The 12,804-nt window shown below is 41.9% G+C and overlaps 1 protein-coding gene across 1 annotated transcript in view; it reads right to left on the reverse strand.

Moving 5' to 3' along the window:
* Window positions 1-12,804, reverse strand: part of LOC311109053 (histone-lysine N-methyltransferase 2C-like) — a 185,298-nt gene that overhangs the window by 101,995 nt on the left and 70,499 nt on the right. The window contains exon 9 of the mRNA XM_084151839.1: window positions 5,128-5,242. Coding sequence (XP_084007965.1) covers window positions 5,128-5,242 — 115 coding nt within the window. The remainder of the gene's footprint in view (window positions 1-5,127; window positions 5,243-12,804) is intronic.

Here is a 12,804-nt window from a genome sequence, read left to right on the forward strand (position 1 = left end):
TAGAAGCTTCTGATAGGCTAATTGCCATCATTTGAGTCAATTGGAGGTGTACCTGTGGATGTATTTCAAGGCCTACCATCAAAATCAGTGCCTCTTTGCTTGACATCATGGGAAAATGAAAAGAACTCAGCCAAGACCTCAGAAAACAAATTGTAGAACTCCACAAGTCTGGTTCATCCTTGGGAGCAATTTCCAAACACCTGAAGGTACCACGTTCATCTGTACAAACAATAGTACGCAAGTATAAACACCATGGGACAACACAGCCGTCATACCGCTCAGGAAGGAGACACGTTCTGTCTCCTAGAGATGAACGTACTTTGGTGCGAAAAGTGCAAATAATTCCCAGAACAACAGCAAAGGACCTTGTGAAGATGGAGGAGGAAACGGGTACAAAAGTATCTATATCCACAGTAAAACAAGTCCTATATTTACATTTACATTTTAGTCATTTAGCAGATGCTCTTATCCAGAGAGACTTACAGTTAGTGAGTGCATACATTTTCATACTATATCGACATAACCTGAAAGGCCGCTCAGCAAGGAAGAAGCCACTACTCCAAATCCGCATTAAAAAAGCCAGACTACGGTTTGCAACTGCACATAGGGACAAAGATCGTACTTTTTGGAGAAATGTCCTTTGGTCTGATTAAACAAAAATAGAACTGTTTGGCCATAATGACCATCGTTATGTTTGGAGGAAAAAGGGGGAAGCTTGCAAGCCGAAGAACACCATCCCAACCGTGAAGCACGGGGGTGGCAGCATCATGCTGTGGGGGTGCTTTGCTGCAGGAGGGACTGGTACACTTCACAAAATAGATGGCATCATGAGGAAGGAAAATTATGTGGATATATTGAAGCAACATCTCAAGACATAAGTCTTGAAGTTAAAGCTTGGTCTCAAATGGGTCTTCCAAATGGACAATGACCCCAAGCGTACTTACAAAGTTGTGGCAAAATGACTTAAGGACAACAAAGTCAAGGTATTGGAGTGGCCATCACAAAGCCCTGACCTCAATCCTATAGAAAATGTGTGGGCAGAACTGAAAAAGCGTGTGTGAGCAAGGAGGCCTACAAACCTGACTCAGTTACACCAGCTCTGTCAGGAGGAATGGGCCAAAATTCACCCAACTTATTGTGGGAAGCTTGTGGAAGGCTACCCAAAACGTTTTACCCAAGTTAAACAATTTAAAGGCAATGCTACCAAATACTAATTGAGTGTATGTAAACTTCTGACCCACTTGGAATGTGATGAAATAAATAAAAGCTGAAATAAATCTCTCTCTACTATTATTCTGACATTTCACATTCTTAAAATAAAGTGGTGATCCTAACTGACCTAAGACAGGGCATTTTTACTAGGATTAAATGTCAGGAATTGTGAAAAACTGAGTTGAAATATATTTGGCTAAGGTGTATGTAAACTTCCGACTTCAACTGTACACACACACACATATATTTTATTCTTACTATTTAATACAATAAGGTTGGATTTTGTTTAACATTTAAAGAGAATTTGTTTATCTGGAACCAGTCAGAAAATTTGACCATGACGGAGTTGGCTTAATAATTAGTGAATCAAAATTCGTATGTGATAAAATCTAATTGGTATCATCAGCAAAGAGAATGGGAAGTATGGTAGAAGACACAGCAGCAAGGTCATTGATATAGATTAGTTATAAGAAAAGGTCCAATTATAACGCCACAGGATATCTTGGCCCTGGTAGATGCACAGCAGTTTGCATAAACAAATTGTTATCTATCATAAACATAACTATATAACCAATTATACGTATAATCATGAAAACCTTAATGCAATTTAGAAAGTAATATTTCATGATCAACCGTGTCAAACGCTTTGGATAAATCAAAAAAGATGCCAGGAGCGTAATCATTGCTGTTAAGGGCTGTAAAGAGTTCATCCACAAGTTGCAAAAGAGCCATATCGTGGAGTAGTTTTTACGAAAACCATATTTGTGCTCATATAGAATACAGTGTTGATTTAAATGTTTCAACATTCTCTTATTCACTAATTTTCTAGGATTTTAGAAAAACATGGTAGTACAGATATTGGGCGATAATTTGTAAAAGATCTTGGATCCTCAGATATATAGAGGTGGTTAACTTTGGCAATTTTCAAATCTTCCCAGTTTGCATAGATTTGGTAAAGATATACGTTAGAGGCTCAGTAATCGAGGAAGACACTAATTTCACCAAAGAGGCACCAATCTCATCATGACCTGCTGCTGATATCTTAAAGTTACCAATTACCTCCATCACATCAGGAGGATCAAACTGAAGCAGAGAAGGGAAATGTCCCTTAATGTAATCCAAGGGATTTCCATCAGTTTTCTTTGACAGAGAGGAACACACATTCACAAAAAAGTTATTAAATTCACATTAAATAACATCAGGATCACTATAGGTCGTATTTCTAACAATACATTGAGATGGGATAGTTGTAGATGCCTTTTTCTTATTCAACAGTTGATTGATGATTTTCCAAGTTGACTTTATATTAAGTATTCTTGGAATTTGTTAGTAAAATATATTTTTGGAGATATCCGAAGTAGGTGAGTAAATTTGTTCTTATACTTTTTGTTATTTGCAGAATTCAGGGGAGAGGGATTTGTGACAAACTTTTCACACAACCTTTTTTTTTTTTTTTTACTGAGGATTCTTTGAGACTGGTTGTAAACCAAGGCTTCCAGAACCCTTCTGCTGCTCTCTTATGTGGTTTAACTAAGGGAAAGCAGACGTGAAACACAGAATTGAAAGATGTGAGAAAAGTTTGGTAAGCAGACTCCACATCGGCCTGATTATAAACATTTTCCCATTAAATATCATCAATCAACATCTTAAAGCGCTGAAAATTACTTTTGTTAAATATTCTACATTTAATGCTACTAATCATTCCCATCTGTTCATTTTACAGCTGCCAAAGAGAAGTAGAAAATTGGAAAGTGGTCAGAAATGTCAGTATAAAGTATACCTGTATTAGCCACATTATTCAAATAATTATAGCTGACGGGATACAGATAGCTGGAGTATAAAGTATTCAAAAAGTCAGATGTCAGTGAGTGGTTGTAATCAACCAATAGAAAACAAATTGTATCGTCATTATTAATCAAATCAAAGGTTGATGAAAGGATATCAATGAAACTACCAGAATCAGGTGGCTGATAGATGCATCCAATTACCACTTTTTTACCACCAAAAAATTAACAGGAGGGAATTTCCGTGAAAAGAGATTCAACATCAATGTTATCAGATGTCCTCTCTTACAAAGAATTGAAAACGTTTATGAACAAAAATGGACACTCCTCCTCCCACTCTTGATGTTCTACAGTGGTGAACAGCATTATAAGGAGACGTCATAAAGCATGGCTGTCTCTTCAGTCAACCATGTGTCTGAAAGGGCAACGATGGAACATTCATGATTGAGAGAAGACACATAATGAACAAGGTGGTGATGTTTTTTAGGAAGGCTGCGAACGTTCAAATGAAAGGTAGGAAATAAACTTGTATTCAAATTAGATAAACTGCTACACCGGTTGTTAAATTGCTTTACATTATAGTAATCACAAGTGATAGACTTATTTCTGGTAAATTTCAGGAAATTTGACTCTGGATCAACACAATCGTTATATTTATAGTTTGCTTCATTAATAACAAATCAAATTGTATTTGTCACATGCGCCAAATACAACAGGTGTAGACCTTACCGTGAAATGGTTACTTACAAGCCCTTAACCAACAATGCAGTTCAAGAAATAGAGTTAAGAAAATATTTACTAAATAAACTGAAGTAAAAAATAAAATAAAGAGTAACACAATAAAATAACAATAACAAGGCTACACACAGGGGGTACCGGTACTGAGTCAATGTGCGGGGATACAGGTTAGCCGAGGTAATTTGTACATGTAGGCAGGGGTAAAGTGACTATGCATAGATGATAAACAGCGAGTACCAGCAGTGCAAAAACGTGGGTCAATGTAAATAGTCCGGGTGGCCATTTTATTAATTGTTCAGCAGTCTTATAGCTTGGGGGTAGAAGCTGTTAAGGAGCCTTTTGGATCTAGACTTCGTGCTCCGGTACGACTTGTCGTGCGGTAGCAGAGAGAACAGTCTATGATTTGGGTGACTGGAGTCTGAAGATTTTTCTCTGACACCGCCTTGTATATAGGTCCTGGATGGCAGGAAGCTTAGCCCCAGTGATGTACTGGGCCGTACGCACTACCCTCTGTAGCGCCTTACGGTCGGATGCCGAGCAGTTGCCATACCAGGCGGTGATGCAACTGGTCAGGATGCTCTCGATGGTGCAGCTGTAGAACTTTTTGAGGAGAAAAGGTGTTGTCGTGCCTTCTTCACGACTGTCTTGGTGTGTTTGGACCATGATAGGTTGTTGGTGTGAAAATCTCGACCCGCTCCACTACAGCACCGTCGATGAGAATGGGGACGTGTTCAGCCCTCCTTTTCATGTAGTCCACGATCAGCTCCTTTGTCTTGCTCACGTTGAGGGAGAGGTTGATATCCTGGCACCACACAGCCAGGTCTCTGACCTCCTCCCTATAGGCTGTCTAATTTTTGTCGGTGATCAGGCCTACCACTGCTCAGTCGTCAGCAAACTTAATGATGATGTTGGAGTCGTGCTTGGCCACGCAGTCGTGGGTGAACAGGGAGTACAGGAGGGGACTAAGCACGCACCCCTGAGGGGCCCCGTGTTGAGGATCAGCGTGGCAGATTTGTTGTTGCCTACCCTTACCACCTGGGGGCGGCCCATCAGGAAGTCCAGGATCCAGTTGCAGAGAGAGGTGTTAGCTTAGTGATTAGCTTTGTAGGCACTATGGTGTTGAACGCTGAGCTGTAGTCAATGAACAGCATTCCTTTTGTACAGGTGGGAAAGGGCAGAGTGGAGTGCGATTGAGATTACGTAATCTGTGGATCTGTTGGGGCGGTATGTGAATTGGAGTGGGTGTAGGGTTTCCGGGATGACCTAGATACTAGATACGTATTGAATAATCTTGAAAGGGAAAAACGCACATCCCTAATACTCTCCTGTCTTGGCCCGATGGTATTCCCGATGGTATTCCCGTGTTGTGAAACGCATTTGGATTGTTTCTTACCTTGCACCGCCAGCCATTGGTGGGGATGGATTCCATGGCAGGCTGGAGACAGAAAGTGTGATAGCCTTTATCACACATGTCACACACCAGCATCTTGCTGTCCTCCCCCGGGTTCCTGAAACACACACACAGGAGAGAGAAAGATGACACACACACCTAATAATATACACTCAGCGTACAAAACATTAGGAACGTCTTCCTAATATTGTGTTGCACTCCTTTTGCCCTCAGAACAGCCTCAATTCGTCGGGGCATGGACTCTACAAGGTGTCGAAAGCGGTCCACAGGGACGCTGGCGCATGTTGACTCCAATACTTCCCAGAGCTGTGTCAAGTTGGCTGGATGTCCTTTGGGTGGAGGACCATTCTCGATACACACAGGAAACTGTTGAGCATGAAAAACCCAGCAGCGTTGCAGTTCTTGACACACTCAAACCAGTGCGCCTGGCACCTACTACCATGCCCTGTTCAAAAGGCACTTAAATATTTTGTCTTGCCCATTCACCCTCTGAATGGCACACATACACAATCCATGTCTCAATTTTCTCAAGGCTTAAAAATGTGTCTTTAACCTGTCTCCTCCCCTTCATCTACACTGATTGGAGTGGATTTAACAAATGAGGTCAATAAGGGATCATAGCTTTCAACTGGAATCACCTGGTCAGTCTATTTCATGGAAAGAGGAACACTTATGAGACACACACAAAAGAGAAGAATGACACACCCACATGCAATAATAGGCAACATCACAATAGGCAACAACACAATAGGCAACAACACAATAGTCAACAACACAATAGGCAACATCACAATAGGCAACATCACAATAGGCAACATCACAATAGGCAACATCACAATAGGCAACATCACAATAGGCAACATCACAATAGGCAACATCACAATAGGCAACATCACAATAGGCAACAACACAATAGGCAACAACACAATAGGCAACAACACAATAGGCAACATCACAATAGGCAACAACACAATAGGCAACATCACAATAGGCAACAACACAATAGGCAACATCACAATAGGCAACAACACAATAGGCTACACCACAATAGGCAACAACACACATACAAATCAGACAAATTGGCAGGGTTGTAGTATGGATAGCACAAGGGTTTGTGTTTCCCGACCGCGACGACAGACAACCTAACAACTGTCAACTGTTGACATGGTCTCAGTGACTATAGGCTCTTTATCAGGGACTCATTTAGAGTTTGGGAATCGGACAACCGACTACATTAATTTATCAATGAAGTACGAGGAAGAAAAGAAACCCAGCCAGACAGTTGGGAGTTCAAATTTAGTTTGTCAAACGGGAGGGGTGTCAGAAACCTTAGTGGGTTATATTTAATACGATACATTTTATTACACACAAGTGATCTCACACCACATTACCTTTTTTTCCATTACCTGGTAAACAGTGTTTACAGGAACGAGAAAATACGATTTCCTTCAACAGAATCTAATTCGCTAAGCTTCAAGATTCTAAATTTGCTCAGCAAATCAAACGGCACCCCCCACAATCGAGAACAGTCCCTCCATGGCGGATTTTGGATGGATTAACAATGTTTGAAGAATAAATCAAGAGACCAGAGTGTAAGATTTATGGTGTACGCATGTGTGTGTGCGGTGGAGGGTTATGATATTAGGGATGAGGCTAGAGCCCTGAGATCTATCAAATCCCAGCAGCCTGTATTTCAGCTGACGCAAATCCAACCTGAATGAAAATGTCATCTGATATTTACAGCTGTGCAGTGGAGTCATTACATCCTGCACGCACGCGTACATGCACGTCCCTAGATCACTCTGAGTGCTGGTGGTCCCTAACCAACCCCCTCGGCCCCCTCTCCTCACCCCCGCCAATTCCCCAGCTCTCCATCTGTTAAAACTGCACTATATATTTTCACTGTGCTTTTCCTCCTCTCTCTTCCTTCCTTGTTCCTTGGAGGTTCAGCTCAGCACCATGGTGCAGGGATCCAAATGAGGTGGGGTGTATGTGTGCGTGCATTGTGAGAGGATGGCAGGGGCATCAGGCTTTACAGTAGACCTCTTGTCCCTATGCACAGGCTTTACAGTAGGCCTCTTGTCCCTATGCACAGGCTTTACAGTAGGCCTCTTGTCCCTACGCACAGGCTTTACAGTAGACCTCTTGTCCCTACGCACAGGCTTTACAGTAGGCCTCTTGTCCCTACGCACAGGCTTTACAGTAGGCCTCTTGTCCCTACGCACAGGCTTTACAGTAGGCCTCTTGTCCCTACGCACAGGCTTTACAGTAGGCCTCTTGTCCCTACGCACAGGCTTTACAGTAGGCCTCTTGTCCCTACGCACAGGCTTTACAGTAGGCCTCTTGTCCCTACGCACAGGCTTTACAGTAGGCCTCTTGTCCCTACGCACAGGCTTTACAGTAGGCCTCTTGTCCCTACGCACAGGCTTTACAGTAGGCCTCTTGTTCCTACGCACAGGCTTTACAGTAGGCCTCTTGTTCCTACGCACAGGCTTTACAGTAGGCCTCTTGTCCCTACGCACAGGCTTTCAGTTCCCACAATCTCAGATTTAATCTCTTTTAACATTAAGAGCTTCCGTTAAATTCTGCCATGTTTGACAGGCTATGACATGCAAATGCTAGGAAGATGAACTGCATGTCCCACGCGGGATTCCATGTTAAATCAACAAGCACACCAGAGGCTAGCGTTGTAATAAGAACCCTACCCAAAACATGGTCTTCGTTGGGGAACTCATTTCCATGAAATGACCATTTTCATTTTGACCATGCAGAGTTGAACAAACTCTATAAAAATCGTTAAAAGCCCAGCTTCAACGGAGACAACGTTAGGTCACGCTCTCTTCATTTACGATTACTTCATTTGCTTGCCTCGCAACTCTTGGGAACTTTGAATCATCATGTCTCTGCAGATATAGTCATCACCTAATCTTTCATCTAATCTTTACTATATACAGTGCCAGAAAGTATTCATACCCATTGACTTATTCCACATTTTACCTCCCGAGTGGCGCAGTGGTCTAAGGCACTGCATCGCAGTGCTAGCTGTGCCACTAGAGATCCTGGTTCGAATCCAGGCTCTGTCGTAGCCGGCCGCGACCGGGAGACCCATGGGGCGGCGCACAATTGGCCCAGCGTCGTCCAGGATAGATGGAGGGAATGGCCGGCAGGGATGTAGATCAGTTGGTAGAGCATGGCGTTTGCAACGCCAGGGTTGTGGGTTCGATTCCCACGGGGGGCCAGTATGAAAAATAAAATAAATAATGTATGCACTCACTAACTGTAAGTCGCTCTGGATAAGAGCGTCTGCTAAATGACAAAAATGTAAAATGTATTCAGGACTAAGTATTACTAAAGTTCCTTGTTGCAATCAGGATGCATGTTTTGAAATATTGTTATTCTGTACAGGCTTCCTTCTTTTGACTGTCATTTAGGTTTGTATTGTGGAGTAACTACAATGTTGTTGATCCATCCTCAGTTTTCTCCTATCACAGCCATTAAAAACTCTGTAAGTGTTTTAAATTCACTGCTCAACTGAGGACCTAACTGTAATTGTATGTGTGGGGTACAGAGATGAGGTGGAGAGTCCATGCAACTTATTATGTGACTTATTTACGCCTGACATAACAAAGGGGTTGAATACTTGACTAAAGACATCAGCTTTTTATTTTTAACTAATTTGTAAACATTTATAAAAGACTATTCCACTTTGACATTATGGGGTATTGTGTGTTCGCCAGTGACAAAATCTAAATGTAATCCATTTTAAATTCAGGCTGTAACACAACAACATGTGGAATATGTCAAGGGGTGTGAATACATTTACGGTGGCTTAGGAATGTGTTCATACCCCTATATTTCCACATGGTTGTGTTATAGTCTGAATAGAACATTTATTACAATTTAGATTGTGTCACTGATCTACACACACAATACCCCATAATGTCAAAGTGGAATTCTGTTTGTAGAAAATGTTATGAATTAATACAAAATTAAATGCTGAAATGTCTTGAGTCAATAAGTATTAAACCCCCAGAAGTAAACATGTGCTTAACAAATCGCATAATATGTTGCATGGACTCATTCGGTGTTCACTAATAGTGGTTAACATGATTTTTAATGACTACTCATCTTTGTACCCAACACATACAACCACAAAGACCATGGAGGTTTCAATACCTCGCAAAGAAGGGCACAATTGATAGATAGAAAAAGCAGACGCTGAATATCCCTTTGAGCATGGTGAAGTTATTAATTAGGCTTTGGATGGTGTATTAATACACCCAGTCACTACAAAGATGCAGGCGTCCTTTCTTACTCAGATGCCGAGAGGAAGGAAACTGCTCAGGGATTTCACCAAGAGGCCAATGGTGATTTTAAAACAGTTACAGAGTTTATTGGTTGGGATATGAGAAAACTGAGGATAGATCAACAACATTGTAGTTACTCCACAATACTAACCTAAATGACAGTCAAAAGAAGGAAGCCTGTACAGAATACAAATATTCCAAAACATGCATCCTGATTGCAACAAGGCACTTTAGTAATTCTGTAAAACATGTGGCAAAGAAATTAACTTTTAGTCCTGAATACAAAGTTTGGGGTAAATCCAAAAACACATCACTGAATACCACTTCATATTTTCAAGCATGGTGGTGGCTGCATCATGTTATGGTTATGCTGGTCATCGGCAAGGACTAGGGAGTTTTTTAGGATAAAAATTAACGGAATACAGCTATAAGCACAGGCAAAATCCTAGAGGAAAACCTGGTTCAGTCTGCTTTCCAACAGTCACTGGGAGACAAAATCACCTTTCAGCAGGAGAATAACCTAAAACACAAGGCCAAATCTACAATAGAGTTGCTTACCAAGACGACGTTGAATGTTCCTGAGTGGCCTAGTTATAGTTTAGACTAAAATGGCTTGAACATGTTTGTCTAGCAATGATCAACAATAAACTTTACAGTTAGAATAATTTTTTTAAGAATATCGTACAATCCAGGTGTGCAAAGCTCTTAGAGACTTACCCAGAAAGACTCACAGCTATAATTGCTGCCAAAAGGTGCTTCTACAAAGTATTGACTCGGGTGTGAATTACTTAAGTAAATTTGATTTTTCTGTATTTAATTTTCAATAAATTTGCAAACATTTCTACAAACATGTTTTCTCTTTGTCATTATGGGGTATAGCTTGTAGATGGGTGAGAAAAAAAATTGAATCAATTTTGAATTCAGGCTGTGACACAGCAAAATGTGGAATAAGTCAATTGTGCCCTTCTTTGCGAGGTATTGAAACCTCCATGGTCTTTGTGGTTGTATGTGATTTACAGGAGCAATTAGGGTTAAGTGCCTTGCTCAAAGGCACATTGACAGATTTTTTAGCTAGTTGGCTATTGGTTACTGGCCCAACGCTCTTAACAACTAGGCTACCTGCCACCCAAGGGAACTTGGGGCTGATCAAATAAAGCACACAAATCTCCCCAGCTCTCTTATTTTTTCTTCTAATGCTCCCATGCTCCCACAAAATACCCTTGTTATTAATTTCACATGCAAAAAAATAAGACTTTCTCCTTCCCCTTTTATCTTCCTAATAGAGAAACCCTTTAGAAAACTTCAACACGATCGAAACTCACTCCCCAAAGGCAAAATATTTTTTTTTTTTCTCAGTTTCCTTGAAACACGAAAATAAACAGTTGCCTATACGCAGCCAGGTGCATGACCAGACATTAATTTTTCTATTTATTCATTCAAAGGTATCCCTTTAAGGAATCACAAAAGTTAATGGAGTCTTTCTACTTGGGTTGAGAATGAATGGTAAGTGGGCGCCTGGCTCAGGGGAGTGACAGAATTAGGAATGGGGTCCATTTGGCATTTACACACACACACACACACACACACACACACAAAGGTATGTGGACACCCCTTCAAATTAGTGGATTTGGCTATTTCAGACACACCCGTTGCTGACAGGTGTATAAAAATTGAGCACACAACCATGCAATATCCATAGACAAACATTGGCAGTAGAACGGCCTAACTGAAAAGCTCAGTGACTTTCAACGTGGCACTGTCATAGGATGCCACCTTTACAACAAGTACGTTTGTCAAATTTCGGCCCTGCTAGAGTTGACCCGGTCAACTGTTAAGTGCTGTTATTGTGAAGTGGAAACGTCTAGGAGCAAGTGGGAGGCCACATGAAGTGGGAGGCCACACAAGATCACAGAACGGGACCGCCGAGTGCTGAATTGCGTAGCTTGTAAAAATCGTCTGTCCTCGGTTGCAACACTCACTACCGAGTTTCAAACTGCCTCTGGAAGCAACATCAGCACAAGAACTGTTCGTCGGGAACGTCATGAAATGGGTTTCCATGGCCGAGCAGCCGCACACAAGCCTAAGATCACCATGCGCAATGCCAAGCGTCGGCTGGAGTGGTGTAAAGCTCGCCGCAATTGGACACTGGAAACGGGTTCTCCGGAATGATGAATCACGCTTCACCATCTGGCAGTACGATGGACGAATGTGGGTTTGGCGGACACCAGGAGAACATTGCCTGCCCCAATACATAGTGCCAACTGTAAAGTTTGGTGGAGGAATAATGGTCTGGGGCTGTTTCTCATGGTTCGGGCTAGGCCCCTTAGTCCCAGTGAAGGGAAATGTTAACACTACAGCATACAATGACATTCTAGACGATTCTGTGCTTCCAACTTTGTGGCAACAGTTTGGGGAAGGCCCTTTCCTGTTTCAGCATGACAATGCCCCCGTGCACAAAGCGGGGTCCATACAGAAATGGTTTGTCAAGATTAGTGTGGAATAACTTGACTGTCCTGCACAGAGACCTGACCTCAACCCCACCGAACACCTTTGGGATTAATTGAAACGCTGACTGCGAGCCAGGCCTAATCGCCCAACATCAGTGCCCGACCTCACTAATGCTCATAGCTGAATGTAAGCAAGTCCCCGCAGCAATGTTCCAACATCTAGTGGAAAGCCTTCCCAGAAGAGTGCAGGCTGTTACAGCAGCAAAGGGGGGACCAACTCCATATTAATGCCCATGATTTTGGAAGGAGATGTTCGACGAGCAGGTGTCCACATACTTTTGGTAATGTAGTGTATTTCTAGTCTCACAAAAAAACACAACACTTGCACCTATACAAAGCCTTCACTCTGTCACTCAGAAACTTGTTCAGCTGTCTGCAAACTGTAAATCTTTGCCAGTGTGTGTGCGTGTTTAGGCTACCTGCCCCTTCTCCCTCCGAAGCATAGGCTACTGTACTGACGTTACAAGCGTGATTCAGAAGATGGGGGGGGGGGGTAAGACTTTATAAGTAAGACTTTATAAGTAAATACCTGCAGTCAACTTGTGCAATACGTTAGGAGATAAAGAAGATCGCGTTTTTCATTTCACCGGTCACAATTTTCATTATGAAGCTTACCGGTAGTCCCCAGTCACATAGTGTTTGTTTACAAGCATACAACGACAAGAGACTGGAGTCTTGTGAGGCACTCACTTTTGTGCAGCACGCGCCAGGTGATCTAGTTACACTATGGAAATCACAAATAAAAATGTTTGCCAGCTAGATATCTTATAACTATAGAGTTAACTGTCTGAAATGTGCTAAATGCTTTGCAGTTGTGCATTTGGTTTGCTAATTTAGTAGCTAGT

The sequence above is a fragment of the Coregonus lavaretus genome (assembly GCF_964263955.1).
Source record: "Coregonus lavaretus genome assembly, chromosome: 34".
Taxonomy (NCBI): Eukaryota; Metazoa; Chordata; class Actinopteri; order Salmoniformes; family Salmonidae; genus Coregonus; species Coregonus lavaretus.